Source organism: Falco peregrinus, chromosome 4, assembly GCF_023634155.1.
Source record: "Falco peregrinus isolate bFalPer1 chromosome 4, bFalPer1.pri, whole genome shotgun sequence".
NCBI lineage: Eukaryota > Metazoa > Chordata > Aves > Falconiformes > Falconidae > Falco > Falco peregrinus.
The window spans coordinates 110983981-111004378 of NC_073724.1; the positions used below are offsets into that span (position 1 = coordinate 110983981).

General features: G+C 41.0%; 1 protein-coding gene across 1 annotated transcript in view; it reads right to left on the reverse strand.

The window, feature by feature from the left end:
- Positions 1 to 20398, reverse strand: part of FAT3 (FAT atypical cadherin 3) — a 419039-nt gene that overhangs the window by 64303 nt on the left and 334338 nt on the right. Inside the window, 4 exon segments of the mRNA XM_055802271.1 lie at positions 3831 to 4064; positions 6756 to 6909; positions 7813 to 8009; positions 15340 to 19413. Coding sequence (XP_055658246.1) covers positions 3831 to 4064; positions 6756 to 6909; positions 7813 to 8009; positions 15340 to 19413 — 4659 coding nt within the window.

Consider the following 20398-nt stretch of genomic DNA (forward strand, 5'->3'; position numbering starts at 1 on the left):
CAGCCCTGCTTGAGCAGAGTGGTTGGACAAGTTGACCTTCCAGAGGTCCCATCCAACCTCAACCATTCTGTGACTGGACTGTGTGAACCCTGCAGCATGACACCTCTGTATCCCCATGGCCAGGAGACACATTTCTAGCAAGGCTGTCCAAACTGCTTCACCTTTGACTTGTCACCACAAACAGCCCTTGTGGTCCTCACCTTCAGCCCACAGTGAGGGCCCTTCCAGCCGCATTTGCTATTTGTACATGCTGCAAAATGGGGCAGGGGAACACAGAGTCATTCCTGCTGGGAAGTGGACTGTGAACTGTGACAAACACAAGGCCTGGACATAACTACATCAAAGAATAGGGCAGCTGGCAAAGGAGGACTGCCTAGCTGGGCAAGCGAGTGGGTGCGGGCCATTGCCGTTTGAGGTGTGACTGCTATTTTCAAGGAAGAATTAGATCAGTTTGAATTGTGTCTCTGAGATTGTCCTAGATTTGGCTAACCAGACTGTAAACTGGGCACCAGCTGGCTCCGTGCAGGCTGCACATCACCACACCTCCTGCACAACGTACTTGTAAGGGCCCTGGGCTGGAGCAGGGACGTGGGGGTGAGGGACAGCTGAGGACAGAGCAGGGAGCTATTTGCAACCAAATAAAGGCCACTCCTGCCATTTATTTATTGATTTATTTGTCTACGTGCCTGCATTGTTCTGCGCATCAGCTGCATGCAATACAAAGCACTGGCTCCAAGACAACCTAGCTCATCTATACTAGTTGGTTGCACAGGGAATAGGGGAGGAGCTGCACTAGTGGGTACCAATCATTGGGTAATGCAAAAGCTGGACTGCAGCAGTGGCATGCTGGCTGCCAAGGTTGTTCCCATTTCGAGCAAAATTAGAACACCATATTCATCACAAACCCAGAAAAAAAATCAATAGGTCAGTGAAATCACTAAACTGACGACAACGTGGATGGTGTGGAGCTGTCGGTGCCCCAGTGGTGATGAAGAGGACTGCAGAAGGACAGATGACGCACTGTTCATATTTAGTACAGTAAGTGCTTCTGCCTTCAGTAGACTACACCATTCGTCATCATGGAAACAGGCCTCAGCATGAAGGTCATTCACAAGGCAAAGTAGCTGCAAGTAAGGCAGGATTTAACTGTACTGAACGCAGTGCTGAGCCCGGACCATGTTGTCATTCATTCTTGCATTCCGCAAGCAAGGCTGCAACACCACATGCATGCAGACAACACCAGCAGGACTGGAAATGAATATGCACCTGCAGCTCAGCTTTGGGCTGCAGGTTTATTTTGAAGTTTACCAATTTTTTAATACCATGCTTGCCACAAAGTCCCATGTAGGTTTCCTCAGTGTTGCTGCTCTAGCATCACCCTAATTCCTTTGCAATGGGCTGATGTTGTAGTTGTCTGATGGCTTTGCTCAGATAATTAACCTCACCATTCACTCCAACTCTTCTTGTGCCTTCATTTGAACAGGACGGAGCAATTTGGCACTTTGATTTGAAGACAGTGGGAAGCAGAAAATCCACTGCTCCCTGGGAACTTCTCCAAAAAACTGTAAAACCAGAATTTCTCTTTCATTTCTTAGTTTGCACATTTTGAGACCTGACGGTGGTGAGTTGGTAGAAAATATTATCTTGGGGAAATATTAAGAATTTCCAGTGGAAGCAGGATGGTAGAAGTAATTGTTTTAAAGTTACTAATATGTCTTAAGAAAGGGATTTATGTGTATTCTCTCTTCTTCAACTGATCATTTAATTTAAGATACCTAGCTATATGGAGAAGTTATGTAAAATTTGCTTGTCTGCTACTGAACAGTTAAAGCAATTTTCTTCTGTTGCATACTGTGAAGAAGAATCACGTCTCTTCTTCACTGTGTCCAGTTGATACAGCTAATTTCTACGCATGCATCCAAATCACAAATATATTAAACAACAATTTGTGTTCCAGTCCTGAAGTTTCTCAGGATACTATGAGTTCAGGAATTTCAAGAGATATCAAAGGCTCAAGGCAGATATAATACTATTTTCCTGTTAACTGGAACTTGTCTTAATTATCCAACAGTGTCTGACCACATTTTCAGTTTTATATTAAATTGTGTTTAGTTGCAGACCACAAATGGGTTTCTCTCAACTTTTATCTCAATGGCTTCTGTACAGAGGCTCTTATCTTTACAGTACATGGCTCTTCAAAGCCCAAAGTAGAACAGGTAAATTCTAAGACTGATTGTAAGATGTTTCCTGGATGTTAAAATTTGATTTGTATGACGATTACTGGCTCCACTGATGTTTTCAGGACAACGCTCCACAAAACCTTACAGGAATAGCATAGCTCATCAGGAATATCAATAATACATTTTTCACTGTGATGGGAACATTACACTACCTGAACTCACTCATTATGCAGTAACGGGGAATCAGTGATTTTAGTGCGGACTAATAGAACAGTAATTAATATAAAATCCAATTTTAGAGACCAGAGTCAATTTTATATGATACAATAGTCTTGTTTAATTTTCAGGTCTCATCATTAAGTACATACATAGCCCCTTCTCATTCATCACATGCATCCCTCCCTTTAACTTATCTAATTTCAGAAGGAAGATGTAGCAATTAGCCCATGGTTTTTTTCTTTTCATTTCTAACCATCTTATTATGTAAAGTCGGTGCTAGCAAGGACTTCTATTGACACCTTTTTTTTTTCTAATTCTTTCTGTCTCCCCTCTCCTTGAACGTCATCGCACCTATGAGAAAAATGGTAATTAAGATAACAGTGGAAAGCACCAACACTGGGTCTTTAGACTGTTCAGTAGTTTACTATCAGTAATTGACTTTTCACTGCAGGACAGTATTATAACTTTAATTGTGATTTTTCAACCATGGCATATAATGCAGCTCTTCATAGATATATTAATGGATGTTTGCTGCTCCATTACTGATTCCTGTATATTTATATTGTCAGCCTTAGTAACAACTAAGACTTCCAGCATGCACTGTACTTCAGAAAAAATCCCACAATTATAACATGAAATATTTTCTCAGTTAATGAAAGGTCTGCTTTTTATGTCAAGCTACTGAGGCCGCAGTTTTCACAAAACATCTCCAAAAACACAGGAAAAAAACCCCAAACAATGGGATTTATTTATTCCAACTGAAGTGAATGAGCTAAAAAAAAATCTGACATTTGGTAGATCCTACCACTGTGTTATGCAAAAAAACCCCTTTAATTATTTATAATTGGGCCCAGATGTCAAGGTTAAGTTCCTCATATAATTAACTAATACACTTTAAAAGAATGTCCAGTTAAATAACAAGAGCATTTGTAATGTGCATTCATCAACAATAGTTTCATGCTAAGGTAACAAGCTGGAACAAATGGGAATTACAGCAGTATAAAACTTTAAAAAAGCTGTGGTTAATCAGGTGTTGGTCCCTATGGCAGGTAACTATATTATTTGCATAAATGGAGGCATGGGTATTCCAAATCATGGCTCAAGAAAAGAGGTGAGGCCACTGGAGGAAGAAAGCTGGAATTCACCGCCAAAACTATCATTTATCCCTAAACATAGCTATAACCAATTAAGACAATAAAAGACTACATGTTTCTATGGCTGCTGCAATGCTTTTCTGTTTGTAACACCATTACATCAGGCTCAGCCACAAGCATTTCAATGTAAAGAAAAAAGGATAAAAATGGGGAGGAGGCAGAAGCAAAAGGAGGAAAGAATGAGGAAAGCCAGCAACAGAAAAATACATCAGTATTGCAATTCTACCAACCCAAAAAGTTTCCCTGAACATTAATTACTGTTCGCAGCATTACTCACCGACATCAGGATCAGTGGCTTGGACTCTTGTTAATAGAGCTTTAGTGGCTGTATTCTCATAGACACAAGCAGTGTAGTGATCAGATGAAAACACTGGTGGATTATCATTAACATCTTCTAAAACAAGATGGATTTCTGATTGGCAAAACCTGCCACCACCATCTGTGGCTCGGGCAACCAAGTTGTACACAGGGATTTTCTCTCGGTCGAGAGGGGCCAAGGATTTCAGCTCACCTAAAATTGATTAAAAGCAGCAGCCATCATTACTACTATAGCAACATCACTAATTCTAGATACTGTGAATATCTCAAACCCATGTATTTCACAGGAATAGGAAAGAGGAAAAAAAAATCAACCTTGATTATTCCAATGAATGGATTAAAAACTCACAGCAGTATCACTTCTCACTCCTCTTTACCCAACAGTGAGCTGCCAATGAGTGAAGGGATGACAAGCCACTCACACTGGCCTTCAACAGCCTACAACTTCACCCATATAACATCACTGTGTTTTCCCAAGTCTGTCTTTTTGTTACGCTCAAGATTTAGAGACTCCCAGACACAGAAACATGTCCTAAATCTGATGACAGTAGCCATAATGAACTCTAAAGTTTTCTAATGCTACTGTTCAAAAATAACTTCAACATCCCCTCTCTTCTTTCTACCCCAGAAAGTAATCTCCAACCAGCTCTAAATTCCTGTAGATGCCTCTGGCATCTAGTTTGAATCAAACTTCTTATACAGAGATGGGTATCACAATAAACACTGACAGCCACAAAAAGCCAGCTTATTCAGCTGGTGAGAGCTTTACCCATGATCCATTTTCCACTGCATGGATAAACAACCACAAAACATCGTCACATCAGCCAACAGCCACTGCTAGTCAGAGGGTAAGCTTTAGGTTATTTTTTTAAGGGTGTAATTTGCAGATAAATACAAAATTTGTCCTTGAAGAGGGCAATACTTCCCCTTCCACACACTGCATACATCTCCTCTTCCAACAGCAATGCTATGGCAATAGTGGGTGCTGCCTACTGCTAGTCATGTGGAGGAGGCACTGCATGCGGAAGGACTTAGTCTATCATTATGGAAACAAAATTCCTAAAAATAACAGAGGGGTGAGATTTTTATTCATGGCAAAATGATTTTATTTAGCTTCATAACAATCATAAAATCTAGCTCTTAGGAAAGATCAGTATCTTCTTCCAGACCAGCTGCCAAATGTACAAGACCTTGGTAGCATTCCACTGTGCCCACAAATTCATTATTGATTTCATTTTCTGCCCCAAATCTGTGTGTAACAGTAATATCTTTTTTACAAGGTATAAATATCAAGGTGGAAGAATGAAGTCTGAAGATGAAGGAGGACCATGCTGGCATCTTCCCCTCCTCTGTATCAAAAAGTCTCCAGGGCAGGCATATGGAGAACAGGGAGGTGATCTGAGACAACTTCACCAAGGGCAAGTCCTGCCTGACCAACCTAGTGGCCTTCTGTGATGGAGTGACTACATCAGTGGACAAGGGAAGAGCTACAGATGTCATCTGTCCGGACTTCTGTAAGGCCTTTGAAAGGGTCCCCCACAACATCCTTCTCTCTAAATTGGAGAGACATGGATTTGATGGGTGGACTGTTTGGTGGAAGAGGAATTGGTTGGATGGTCACATCCAGAGGGTAGTGGTTAGTGGCTCAGTATCCAGGTGGAGATCAGTGACAAGTGGTGTCCCTCAGGGGCCCGTACTGGGACCAGCACTGTTTAATGTCTTCATCAATGACACAGACTTGGGTTTGAGTGCACCCTCAGCAGGTTTACAAATGACACTAAGCTGAGTGGTGTGGATGACGTTCCTGAGGGATGGGATGGAATCTAGAAGAACCTGGACAAACTTGGGAGGTGGGCCCATATGAATGCCATGAGGTTCAACAAGGCCAAGTGCAAGGTCCTGCACCTGGGTCAGGGCAACACCTGGTATCAATACAGGCTGGGGGGTGAAGGGATGGAGAGCAGCCCTGCAGAGAAGGACTTTGGGGTGCTGGTGGATGAAAGGCTGGATGTGAGCCAGAAATGTGAAGCCTGTATCCTGGGCTTCATCAAAAGAAATGTGGCCAGCAGGTCCAGGGAGGTGATTCTGCCCCTCTGCTCCACTCTGGTGAGACCACACCTGGAGTACTGCATCCAGCTTTGAAGTCCTCAGTACAGGAAAGACATGGACCTGTTTGAGCAGGTCCAGGGAAGGGCCACAGGGATAATCAGAGGGATGCAACACCTCTCCCATGAAGACAGGCAGAGAGTTGGGGTTATCCAGCCTGGAGAAGAGAAGGCTCCAGGAAGACCTTATTGTGGCCTTGCAACACTTAAAGGGGGCTTATAAGAAAGACGTGGACAAATTTTTTAAACTGTTGAGATAGGACAAGGGGTGATGGTTTTGAACTAAAAGAGGGTAGATTCAGACTAGATAGGAAGCTATTTTTTACTTTGAGGGTGGTGAGACACTGGCACAGGTTGCCCAGAGAGATGATAGATACCCCATCCCTGTAAACACTCAAGTTCAGGTTGGACAGGGCTACGAGCAACCTGATCTATTTGAAGATGTCCCTGCTCTTGCAGGGACGTTGAACTAGATGACATTTAAATGTCCTTTCCAACCAAAACCATTCTATGATACAACTGTGGTCTAAGTTGAGGTCTGGCAGGGAAACAAAAGGGTGGGTATCAACTGTTCTGATTATAACATTCAGCCTGTCCAACAAACACATCCTTATTCCTCCCTCCAACCACTACCAGTTCAGAAGTGGTCATCCACACCTGCCATAACTGGAACAACTGGCTGATAAAGAAGTGTAACTGAACTCTAGTTAAGGAAACTAGTACCCACTGATGTCGAGGGATTAACAAGAGTATTCAGAAACATTCAGTTGTCATCTTACCATTTTCTGGATCTAAGAAAAATTTATTATTCCCAGCACCATAGAGAGAATAGCGAATTTCACCATTGGACCCAATGTCAGCATCTTTAGCACTGATTTTAAGAATGACTTTGTTTGATGGGATGTCTTCAGGAAACAGTGCTGTGTATGCAACCTAGAGACAAAAACAGAAATGTAAGCTATTCTGTAACAGTATTTTACAGTCTTTGCACAATTCCTTACAAAATCTCTCTCTAGTGCCTCTTTCTATATAGGAAACATTTTTCCTTTATGCAACACATTCCTAGAAATTCCAATCATTGTTAAGCTTTGAGGTGTCACTGAAACAATGTCAAACTATGACTCTTAATAAGGCTCATCTTAAACGCAGCTTCATTTTTTATCTTCCATTCGTTTCACCAACACCCATGAAATGGAAGCTTTGACGTATGTGCTAACGAAAAGAACTGTTTTTATCAACTCATCCAGCAGTGTTTGAGGGAGATACAGGCTGATTTCCAAGTAGTGCTTGCAATGACAGTGTTCCACCAGTGATAATGTAGTGATAGGAATTAATCGAGTATATACATACATGCTCTCACACACACACATATATATATATAAAAGATTCTGTGAGCAGTACCATTAAGGAATCTTGTGTTTCATCATGTCTTTTCTTTCACACAGACCTTTCTATTGCAGTACTACCAGTTCCCCACACCGCCTTTCCACAGAGTAAGAGGCAGCTAGCGCCACGAAAGCTGCAGGCAACGCTGCAGGCACTGGCTGTGCGGGAGGCGCAGCTCCCCGTGCTCCCTCACAATGCTTCGGTTTTCCTCAAGCCAGCTAGGGCCGCTGTGGACAAGGTTCCTCCACCAGCTTTACTAGAGCATCATCCTTCAATCTTGGCTTCACAGGACTATCCTCCTCCTCTCCCAGATGTCTCCAGATTCTCCAACTAAGACCTTAAGGCTGAAAATAGGCGTCGCCTGTGAATACCTGTAAATAGCAGCGACAGCCCTAGGGAAACCATCGCTTTCAACACAACAGTCAATTGCCATGGGTGTTGCTAACTCACCTGTTCACAAACTGGATTATTATCATTAACATCAGTGACGGTCACTTCCACGGCAGCTTGGGTTACAAAGAGGCCATCTGTGGCGGTGATGTTCAGATAATAAACGTCTTGCTCTTCCCGATCTAGAGGCCTTTTAACATAAACCTTCCACTCATTCTGAACCAGTCCCAGAGCAAACTTCCCTTTGGGATTCCCTCCTGCAATGAGACAAGCAAGACACAACAGGCTGGGGCATTCCTTCAGAGCTCCCACCTAGTTTAAACACACGGACACATCACGGAGGACCTGAACCAAGCAGCTGTCATTTGCTTTACAGTCATCGGTGCTTTCAAACTTGCAGACTCAGGAAATCTGTAATGAGATTACACTCCCTGTGTTTATTGCCCCCCGAACACCTTGTATGAAAGTGAACCAATAACTTTCAGTGGAAACAAAATCCATTTAACAGAGCTGAAGATGATCTCTTGTTTAGCTCCCCATAAGGGCAATCAAATTCAAACTGTGAACAATCAATAGGCCTCTCAGGCTGGTACAATTGTCTTTCCACTTAGTCTCAGGAGAGGATGTAATACACCGTAGCTCTTGTTACCAAGACAATTTCATTAGCTGTTGATTATGCAATCAAGGACTAGAAGTGGGTTCTATTAAGGAATTCTCTAATGAAATCTTTATCATACAGCTGTGCCATTCTTCTGCTCATTAAAATTCTAGTTTTAAAAAAAGTTTACATGACACAGGAAGACACATTAGTATTAAATAGTCCTAACAAGAGGTCATTTGAGGAGCAGTTGGAAGATAAGCAGTACAATTAGATCAAATGTATCCGAGAGCAAAAGCTGCTGAAAGAAGTGCAGGACGCGAAGCACAGCAGCTTTTTATCGTGCCATAACACTGACACTGAACCTTGGCAATGTTGCTCTTCCATATCATTAAACTGCCTGGTGAAAAAAAGCAGGTTGGAAGAGGGAAAGTTTTGGTCCTTGTCATCCTCAGGAAGGAAGGAAGGAAGGAAGGAAGGATGGACATGTCACATGCAGAAGGTTACAATAATCAAGCGGGCACAGTTGTTGCTAATGTGCCAACAGTTATTTACTCCTTCATCTGAAATGGTATAGATCCCTGCCTCCCCCATGAAGAAACCACCATCCATCACCTTTCTCTGAGCTCGATCTTACCCCCCCTGCCAGACCAGAAAGTAAAATCTTTTAAACCACTCTTGTGGCTTAGCCCCAGCAGGCAGCTGAGCTCCACACAGTCACTTGCTCAATCTCCCTCAGTGGGAAGGCAGAGAGAATCAGAAGGGTAAAAGTGTGGAAACTCATGTGTTGAGAGGAAGTCAGTTTACTGGGTAAAGCAAAAGCTGTGTGTGTAAGCAAAGCAAAGCAAAATAAGGAATTTGTGGCAGCTGTTAGCCATTTCCATGAAAGCAGGGCTTCATCACCCATAAAAGTTACTTGCGAAGTAACTTGCCATCACTCCGAACATCCTCCCTTCCTCCTTCTTCCTCCACCTTTTACTGCCGAGCATGACTCACACAGTATGGGACATCCCTTTGGTCAGTTGGGTCAGCTGTCCCAACTGTGTCCCTTCCAAATTTCTTGTGCAGACCCAGCCTACTTGCTGGTGGGCTGGGGTGAGAAGCCAAAAAAGCCTTGTCTCTGTGTAAACACTGCTTAGCAATACCTAAAACATCCCTGTGGTATCAATACTGTTTTGGTCACAAAACCAAAACATAGAACTGTATCAGCTGCTATGAAGAAAATTAATCCTACCCCAGCCTAAGCCAGTAAAGCCAACTACCAAATCTTCTATGCCTAGCATCTAACATAACCTCACTCTGTAAAGACATATCTGTGCATTTAGTAATTCAGGATAGAGCACTACAGTCACAGCAAACTCATGTGCTATAGAAACTGTGAGGACATAGAAAAAAGCATCACACTGCTCCACTGGCTGGACTTTAAATTCCAGCTAACCCACTAGTAGCTCTTTCCTCACCCATATAAGCTTTCCCCTGTGCTCTCCCATGCAGAAATGCAATCTGAGAACACTTTCTGTGTTTCTCATATATATAAGTGGTACAAAAATATTAAGGGAATGCTTATTCTTTCTTGTAACATGATCAAGAATGTCAAGCATGCCTAGTGCACTTTTGCTTACAACTTATTAAGGGTTCTGACATGTGTCATGGGATCTGCCCAAGCTCAATGGAAAGACTAGGCTCTGAGTAAATAAATATTTAGAAAAAAAAATAATCCAAGGCTGAATTTATTTAAGCTGGCTCTACTGTCAAGTGATTAGGTGTCACTATTGTTGCTTCTGGTGTCACAATTCTGTCAGTTTGCAGGGACTTTCTTAGCAAAAAAATCAAGGAAGAGAAGATCTGAACTTGAAACTGAGCTTAAAACCAAGCAAAAAAGTATAATGCACATTTCATACCTTCCTTTTACATCAAAGAGCAGAAAAGAGGTCACAGGCTATAATCTATGCCGCCTTCATTAGCTACCAATGACAAGATAGACTGGTTTCTATTTAATATGAAAACTAAGTCAATTGAGACAGACTGAGCAAATCCTTCTTGTTAAGCATCACCATTTGCACCAGATGTAACTCTGTCAAAAAAGCATGTTTTAATGAACAAGGTTTCCAGAAAATTAGTCAGGCATTATAAGTATAAAAGGCCCTCTAATCATACAGAGAGGAAAACTGATATATCAAACGTAGGTATTTTCTGCTGATAGAAAATCACCTTTTTCAATCACAAAACCAAGCAGATCAGTTTTCTCACCAATTTCTACAACAGTCTGGAATAGTCATCAGAGGCCACAGCTAAACCTTGTTTAATCTGATGTGTGTTATAAACACCCATTTCTCCTAAAGAGGGTTACACAGTATGTCAATGAGCACTACAGGGCAGATCCGGATACAAGCCAAGGCAATGAGAATCTGTCCATTGACTTGAGTCTTAATATGACTTCAGGGAGGGTAGACCCTTGCTGATTGACGTTAATTTCTCTCTATTCAGTTCAACACCAGCATAAAAAGCTTAACTCTCCTTTATAAAAGGCTGTAATCTTGTCATAGTGAGTTTAATGTAAACCATTAATAAAAATGGTCTTGAATATTCTTACTTAGTTTCATGATATTGATCAGTGCTTTCCTGCATATTAGTTCTTTTGTAAAAGGAAATTATTAACTGTCCTGACCAATTATAAAGCAATACACTCAAGGTACGGGTATCCCATTGCTAGGAAAAGAGGAAAGGTAGAATCTAATTAAAATCAGCTGGTGGCTTTTATGGCTGGCAGTAACACTAGCTTGGAGCAATTTTAAAACCACTGTTGCTTTGTTGGTGATGGAATGGTTTTTAAATCATACATAGGAATTTGGGAGGAATGTATATATATGTAAAAAAAAAGGTCCTTAGGATCCTCCTACCCCACTTTATTCCACCAGAAAAGGATCAATCTGAATGACCAAGTAACCTGTGCAATAAGCAGCAAACGTGTAACAGTTTATCTGCATGCCTTTTTCATTAGTGCTACCTTTCAGGTTTTTTGCTTCTCCAGACTGGCTATGTACTTTGTTGACAGAAGACAAAGGTGGAAGTTGTACTATAAAGTGTAACAGAAATAATGAGATGTAAACACTAAAATACTGTCAAGGAAATACTCTTAAAAAAGGAAAGCAAAAAATCCACACTGTGGCCCAGGGAACCATTTTCTAGTACTCACACATATGTCTTGACACAGATCTCATTCTGCAGTGATTAATTAACTTCTTCACTAATATATGTAAGCAGATTCAGTTTCCTAGGGGCGTTCTAATTAATTAGTTTTTCACTCTGAATAATGTAGCTTTTCTAAATGGAAGCCTCCTGACTACATGTATTAATGGGTTCTTTAAAATCTTTTGGCAGTTTTCTTATGTTCTACTTTGAACGTCACAACAGTGAAGTGCTAGCTACAAAAAACACTCCAGTAACTTTTTAGAGAGGCTTTGAGGCTAAAAGAATCAGCATTATCTTTTATCTTTTGTTACTTGAAGTTTAAATACTGCTCTCCCTCCCTCCCTAGTCAGCAAATAGTACAAAGCCAAATCAAGCTCAAGTTTTAAAGAAAGAAAACAGCCAGATACAAATGAAAAGCAGGGACACTGTGGTCCAAAATAAACAAATCCTGACACACACCATTACTAAAACACACACAGAGGGAATTGTAACGGCTAAAAGAGAACTGAAAACTGGAAGCCAGCAGTATCAGTTTTCACTGCAATGTCCCAACCCAGGAGGGGGAACTGAGTATTTACTAACTTACTTAGTTTCTCATTTACATTTATGCATTTATTTAAATACTTTCAATTTCCAATTAGAAATTTAAGCATTTGCATCACATAAAATCAATAGGTTTATCCTCCACTCCCAGTTTAAGATGTTGCACGTTTACTAAGCTGCTGAAATGATAAATCCAATCCTCTTAGCTTTACTATCATAAAATTGCAGACACTGTTCTTCAGCTTGCAGCACAAGTCCTCCTCAAACACTGAAACATCCATTTCTCCAGAACTCAAGGATCTTAAATACAAAATAAAACCAAACAAAAACCATCACTTTGCTCATACAGGGCAATCAACCCAGTAAAAACCTACTGCGTGTAATATCAGTTCATTCTTCCAAAACACAATGTCCATCTTCCTCATATTCAGCAGAGCCAAAGCTTAAGGACTATTGTCTGTCCTTAGTTTTCCATGCCTGACGGAGCTTAATTAACATCACTGAGGAACACAAAACCCTTTATACCAAAGTCTTAGCAGCTCTTCTAGTGGTTTTTCCTTGTTTGCCACTGTTAAATCTCAGTAACATCTGTCTGGGTCTAGGCTGGCTAAACATCCTAGCTAAACACCATCACAGCCCTGGTTTTAGTCAAACTGCCTCAACTGATACAGGTGGCAACCTCAAACGAGCTTTCAAAACTACTGTGCTCCCTAAGTGCATTTGTGTCACCGGTGCTTCCTACTGATTTTCTATTAAGATGTATATCAGTGCTTTTGCTTTGTGAACATCTCCAGGTGCTATCAAACTACAAATGACAAAGGGTAAGTGTAAAATTTTTGTCCCCCACCATCAAATGCAGATGAAGGTAGATTTGAAAATGGCAACTACTTGCCAGTCATTACAGAAAGCAATCCTAAACTGAAGGATTTAAAGACAGAATATGTATTTATCCACCAGAACATATCTACCCTTGTACAAAGTTGACCAGAAGACTGCAATAAGCATCTGTATTTCTCAAAAGAGTGCAAAGGACGCTTCAGTGATCACATCTGACCCAGAATGTTTATTTCTTTCAACTCCTAAATGATAATTTTTCCCACCTATCTTCCGTGTGCTACTCTTCTCCAGGTGCATTTGCACAACGCTGGTTTTGGTGGATCCACATGTCATTCTAATAATTTGTTTTCTTCTTTCTTTTTGTCAGTGTCCTGCTCTTCCTCAGAGTTTGTTTATTGTAAGCACAGGAGTTTCTATGGCTCAGAATGCCTACAGAAAGCCACAGCATTTGAATAATCATCTAGCTAATCTGATTCCATGAAATATTCAGCTGCAGTTCCTGAGCTCAACTTTTGAGGTAAAGTGTGAATAGACTATTTTGTGAGTTAAACTCTAATATGTTCTGACATTTTAATCAAAAGAACCTAATTTGTCCTTGTGCATTTCCCAAATTCAAAGGATATAATCAAAGACAGTAGAAGTTCTGAGCTTATACACTTTAATAATTGTACAGTAGGAATTAGAGAAAGTTTTGAGCTTTCACATCTAATATTTTCAGAAACTGAAGTACCAGCAAAATAGCTAACATTTTTTGAACTATGATAGAAATCAAGGTACTGAATGTTCTATAGTTTTTGGGTCATATGTGACAGTTATTATTCAAAAGTCCAGTTTTTGCTAAATTGACAGCACAGGGATGTGAAGAAAATATTATTATGTAACTAAAAGCATCATTAAATATAAAAGACTTCAGAACACAGAGAAAACCAGTACCTTCAGCTAATGAACACAGTACATGAACATATATTTGCTACAAACATGAAGGGTTTGCTTTTCTGTAGTGTCTCTAGAATAGAATCCCTAAACTCCTTCAAACACCACAAAACCTCTAGGATGAGGCACTACTTGCTTACTTTTAGGTATGGGGAACTGAGGCACTAGCAGCTAATGCACCTTGCCCAAGGCCTCCAAATCCTGTGCTTTATCCACAAGGCTATTTTTGCCCCTACTTCTACAACATACCACACTATAAAGACACAGTCTTTGCAAACCTTTAAACTGAATCCAGACTTTCAAAAAAATGGTCAGAATGAATTGTGGTTGCTTTGAAAATGAAATGACTTCTGATGTGTAACACAGGCGGTCTGTGGCTAACTGGAATATCACACCTCTCCTTATACACCATCCCACAGCCATTTCCAATCTGACAGCTAACAAAGGGGTAGGAGCCTTATCCTCCAGAGCAAAATATACAACCTGTTACCCTGTTAGCAAAGTCATTTTTGCCCATAGTCTGCTTCCTACATGCAGTCCTGTGTAATTCTAGCCCCAGCGAGAACAATGTGAATTTGTCCCAATAATCTGGTTATTACTAGATAATTAATACTAGCTCTTGGATTGTGAAGGCTGGGGGGAGCGGCAAAGTTGTTCCCTACAAAAATCTATTGGACAATGCAAGCTGTAGGCAGAAAAATAACTGCAACACCCTATCACTCATAACATACTCACACAAAAGCTAGTCTGAATCTAGGAGAAAAGAATGATAATAAATATAGCACAATAGGAAAGAGCAATGTTACCACATTCTGAAAAATATGTTAGCAATGTAATCGAAATTGCCTTATGCTGTATATAACAATGCATGGCAGCTAACCAGTGCTTCTAAGGGGATTACTATTTCCCTGGCCAGAAATCTGTGCTGATAAGAAATGGCATCTCCCCACTCCTTCCAACATAAAATTCATTCCTTTTTTTCTCCGCTGCCATAAATAGTGGCATTTCAAAATGAGTCCTGCATGCACTTTTCCATCTCAAAAATAAAAGTGCTTTTCCAAAAAAAATTTAAATGCTTAGATATAGAAGGATTTTCTCTTCTATGAGAATAAAACGTTCTTCTTCCCTTGGTTGAAACATTAAGTCATGATGGTTTCCAAGCTGACACATCAGTTATGATGGGTTGATGGGGCACACTATATTGCTCTGCAGCAAATCATAAAGCATTAATCTTGGAAATTAGAAAAGGAATAACGCAGACAGACAGACAGACAGACAGACACACATACTCCCTTTCTCTTTTCTCACCTTTGCTAGCTGCTGGAAATTCTGTCCAAAAAAATAAAAAAATAAAAAAATGCAATTTTCTGATTCACAGTGGTAATTTAGCTGAAATCCTGCTAAACATTCACCTAAACCTGGAAACATGCACAGTTCTTCAGTAAATTTGATTTTGGGAGAAAATCATGCAAGCTGTTTCTTACCTGTAATATGGTAGCTAACCTGCCGGTTGACATCAGACGTGTCTTCATCCCAGGTGCTAAGAACAGCCACAACCTCCCCTGGAGGGTCACTCTCCTTCACCGACCCTCTGTACACCTCATGCTCAAATATGGGTGCGTTATCATTTATATCTGTCACAGTAACTGAGACCAAGGTGGTTGATGACAAGGATAAAGCTTCACCCAGATCCGAGGCCACCACTGCAAAGGTGAAAGCAGGATCCTTTTCATGGTCCAGATCCTTCAGTGTGCTGATCCAGCCACTGTTGCTATCAATAGTGAATGCTTCTGTGATCTTCTCCAGTTCTGATTCCACTGCAAGTGTATAAGTGACCTGCCCATTTGCACTTGAGTCTGCATCAATTGCTTTAACTTGCATAAGTTTCGTTCCTATAGGCATCCCTTCCATTATTATAGCATCATAGCTAGCTGTTTCAAACATGGGCTTGTTGTCATTTACATCCAATACCTTAACCTCCACATCCACAGTCAACACAATGTCTACTTTGTCTAACTGGATGGTGGCCGCAACTTTGAAGTGGAAAGCGGGATTTGTCTCGTGATCGAGTCTCTTATCCAGTTTTATGAGCCCTGTGTCCTGCTCTATGATGAAAACCCCATCTTTGTTATTTTCAGTCAGCTCACCATTAACTGTGCTATACAAAGCACCCTGATTAGGCAAAACATGCAGAATGTCAATGGTGCCACCTATGAGGGTGTCTTCTGCTATAGTAAAAGAATACTGAGGTTGAGAAAAGGAAGGCAAAATAGTTTCTGGGGGTAAAACATGGATGTAGACAGGAATGAGGGAATGCTTTACAGGAATGCCACCATCAACTGCTTTGACAAAGAATGACAGAACTGTGTTTTTCAGCTGGTTAAAGCTACCCTTGGTGACCATCCATCCATTGTCTGGATCTATTTCAAGGAGATCGGCTACTGAAACGGAGGCTTCACTATACAAAGAATAGGTAATTCTGGAATTGGCTCCATCATCTGGATCTACTGCTTGTACTTGGGTCACCAAGTAACCTTTCCCAACATCTGCTTTGACACTTGCTCTGTATTCAACCGTCATAAATTGAGGAGCGTTGTCATTCTCATCCACTACTATCACTCTCACAGTGCAAAACGTAGTCCTGCCACCTCCATCAAGGGCTCTCAAAAATATACCGATATCACTTTCCAGTGGGTTCTCCCGGTCTAACCTCTCAGTTGTCAGAATCTGCCCATTGCTATCAATCAAAAATCGGTCCTTGGCGAAGTCATTTATTATCGAGTAGCTTATATGGCCATATACGCCTGAATCCCCATCTGTTGCCTTCACATGGATTACCTTAGTTCCAGGAGCAGCATTTTCTCTAACCTCTGCCACATAAACACTCTGTGAAAACACAGGGCTGTAGAGGTTGGCCCCGAGGATCTGTATGTGCACCTGAGCTGTGCTGGTGAACAGCCCGTCTGACACAGAGACATTCAGGCTGTACATGGGCTCCATTCTCTGTTTGCGATGATTGGAAAGGGTGATAATACCACTCTTGCTGTCCATAATAAAGCTGGTCCGATCATTTCCTGATAGGATGCTGTACTCCAGCCTGTCAAAATCAGAGCTGTCAGCATCAGAGGCTTGGACGCAAGTCACAAAATGACCCCGCGGTGCCAGTTCGCTCACATACGATTCATATATTAACTGGTTAAAAACTGGAGGGTTGTCATTCATATCTGTTATTGAAATACTAACAAGAACCTCGCTGCTTAATGGTGGGAACCCATTATCAGTTGCTCTGACTTTCAAGGTGCACTGCTGTATGAGCTCATGATCCAGCATCCGGGCTGTCAGAATTAGGCCGCTGGTGCTGTCTATGTGGAAATAGTCCGTGCTGTTAAAGGTGTCCTGGACTATCTGATACTGCACAATCTTGTTATTGTCAGAGTCGGCATCAATTGCAACAACCTGCAGTACAGGAGTTCCAATCAAAGATGCTTCAGACAAAGTGGCATTATAAGCCGACTGATCAAAAATTGGAGGATTATCATTAACATCATTAATGATCAAGTCCACAGTGACCTCAGCTCGAGCGCCAGTGAGGGCATCACTGGCTCGTACCATCAGCTTGAAAACAGAATTTATTTCATAGTCCAGTGGGCTAACGACACTCAGAACTCCAGTATCAAAGTCGATATTAAACTGGTTGTAGGGATCTCCATCGACAATGATATAAATGATACCCTGGCCTTCTGGACTAGTTGCGTTTATGCTTAAAATTGGCGTGTGCATTTCTACATCTTCGTTCACAGAAGCTGTATAGAAGGGCTTGTCAAATACAGGCATCGCTTTGTTAACAATAGTAATGGGGAGCTCTACTGAAGCAGACAATGATGGGTTACCCCCATCTTTTGCAAGAATGACAACCAAATACTCTATATTCGACAGATCAGAATTGAAGGCTTCTTTTAAAGTGACGCTACCGGATCCTCTATCAATTTCAAAATGTCCATAATCTTCCTTCAAAAGATACGACACCTCACCATTTTCACCCTTATCTTTATCAATAGCCGTCACTCGATATATCAGGGTGCCAGGCTCAGCATCAACTTGCACAGCGGCATAGTATGGAAGCCCTACAAACACTGGAGCATTGTCATTTATGTCCTCAATGTAAACCCTCACCACCACTCGAGCAACACGAAGATGATCTAGTTCACGGCTTGCTTCTACCACCAACTCATACAGCTCTTGCTCCTCTCGGTCAAAGGGGATGCCAGTTGTCTGAATGACTCCTGAGGTGGATTTGATCCTAAATTTGTTGCCTGGGTTTAATATACTGTATTTCAAAGGCTCATTGAGGCGGTTACCAACAGCATTCACCACAGCAATCTTTGTGATATTGGTACTATTTTCTGAGATAGAAGTGGAATAAAAATTTTGTGTGAAATGGAGCCCACTATCCATGGCTTCTTTTACCATTATTGTCACCATAGCAGTGCTATAAAATTTCCCATCAGATACTCTTACTATTAGCATATAATGGTCTTTGGAGAGGCTATTGTTTTTAATGGTGAGTACCCCTGTGCTTGAATCAATTAAAAAATGGTCCAAATTGCCTTCAATTAGACTATATGTTAGTTCAGGAGGGATCTCTGAATCTGGGTCTGTAGCCTTGACTTTGAGAACCTCAACACCAACATATGTGGGCAGGAGCAAGACGGTCTCAAATACGGCCTGGCTGAAGACTGGTGGGTTGTCATTGACATCAGTTACCTCAATGGTCACTTCAACTGGGCTCTCTGCTGTGAGCTGGGGATTCCCACTGTCTCTAACATGCACATGGAAGTGGAAGTGGGCTATTGTTTCATGATCTAAATTTGCAATTGTTCTGATTGCACCTGTGCTGGAATCTACTGTGAAATACTTTTTTGCAGTAGATTCAACAATCTGGTAGACAAGCAAAGCATTCTGGTTGCTGTCAGCGTCAGTGGCACGTATCACAAGAGGACTGTTATTGGCACTCCGGACTATGCTGTTTACAGGAGCCGCTTCGCTTATGCTGCCTGAGTACTGAGAGAAGAGAAAAACTGGTGGGTTATCATTTTCATCAACAATCTGAATGTTCACAGTGGCATTTGATGCCATGCCTGCCATATTTGTTGCCTGTACAATGAGATGATAGGAGGAAGCACGCTCATAATCAAGGGCCTTCTGACTGGTGATCACTCCAGAATATGGGTTTATAGTGAAGACTCCATCCATGTTTCCATCTTTAACCTCATAAACTAACGTGGACTGACTGATGGCAGAAAGAGAGATGACAGAAGTACCGATATCCACATTTTCATTAACCTCTGCTTGGTACTCTTTGAGAGTGAATTTAGGGTGGGAGTTGTCTGCCATCGTCACAGATATCCGCACAATTGCTGTTGCAGACAGAGGCGGAGAACCTTGATCAGTCACTTTGACTGACAAAACAAACTGTCCCATTGTGGTTAAGTCTGGCTCCTTCAGTAATGTAACGATCCCTAAAACTGGTTCAATCTTGAATGTGTTTCCCGTATTTCCTAAAACACAAATATTGGAAGAAAATTAGAAATTAAATACAGCACACTTAATGATAATTTAAATCAGGAACAATTAGCTGTAATTTTTTCAAAGGATTTATTGAAAAAATCCACCCCAACATAATAGAATTGTAAAAGCCCTTCCAGTCTTCCTTTCTGAAAATCAGGAAACTCAGTAGATGGAATAGGTGTTCAAACTTTCAGAAATTCAGGTGCTGTTAACTACATCTTGATTTTGAGTATCAACATCTGAGCAAGTGCTGCATGTACATTACTCCTACTGAAGCAGGAAAAAGCATACCTAAATTATGGGAATTATTCAAATACATGTACACCTAAGGCAAAGAAACTAGATCAGAGGCTAACAAGCTAATTACATGACAAATGGATAACAACTCAGGCTCTTAATTGAAGGGGATATTAAGCAACCGTAGAGAAGATTACAGTAGTTCAAGACTCAAAGAACTCAATATAAGAAGGTTAAAGTGGCATTTCGAAAAATAAAACAGAATAAATAGCATAGAAAAAGAGATTCAAGTACCTTGTGGCACAAAGGTTTATCATGTGGTCTCTGAGGAGGACAAATTTAGACGAATGAGAGCTAGCAGAAAATGTCATTAAATTTCTATTATAACATGAAAATGGGCATATCGCTGACTGCATAAAGGTAAAAAAAGTGAGTTTGGATCAAGGACCTTCTTTGGGGCCTTTTTTTTTTTTTAGTCTTTTTGCCAGCCTCTTCTTTAACAAGACAGATTCAAAACTTTTGATACGTATCCTTACCTGTAATTAGAGTTCACCTCTATTATGTAATCTGTATTTTGCTGGCTCGTTGAGTGCCTGCTTAAAGTATAGGATGCTGCATTTATATATGGCATGCATAAGCACACAGACTCTTTTTCTGAGTTTGATTCCAAATTCAAACAGCACATACTGAGTTACATTGATTCCAATCATTATAACATGTTCCTGCTATTGTAATTTA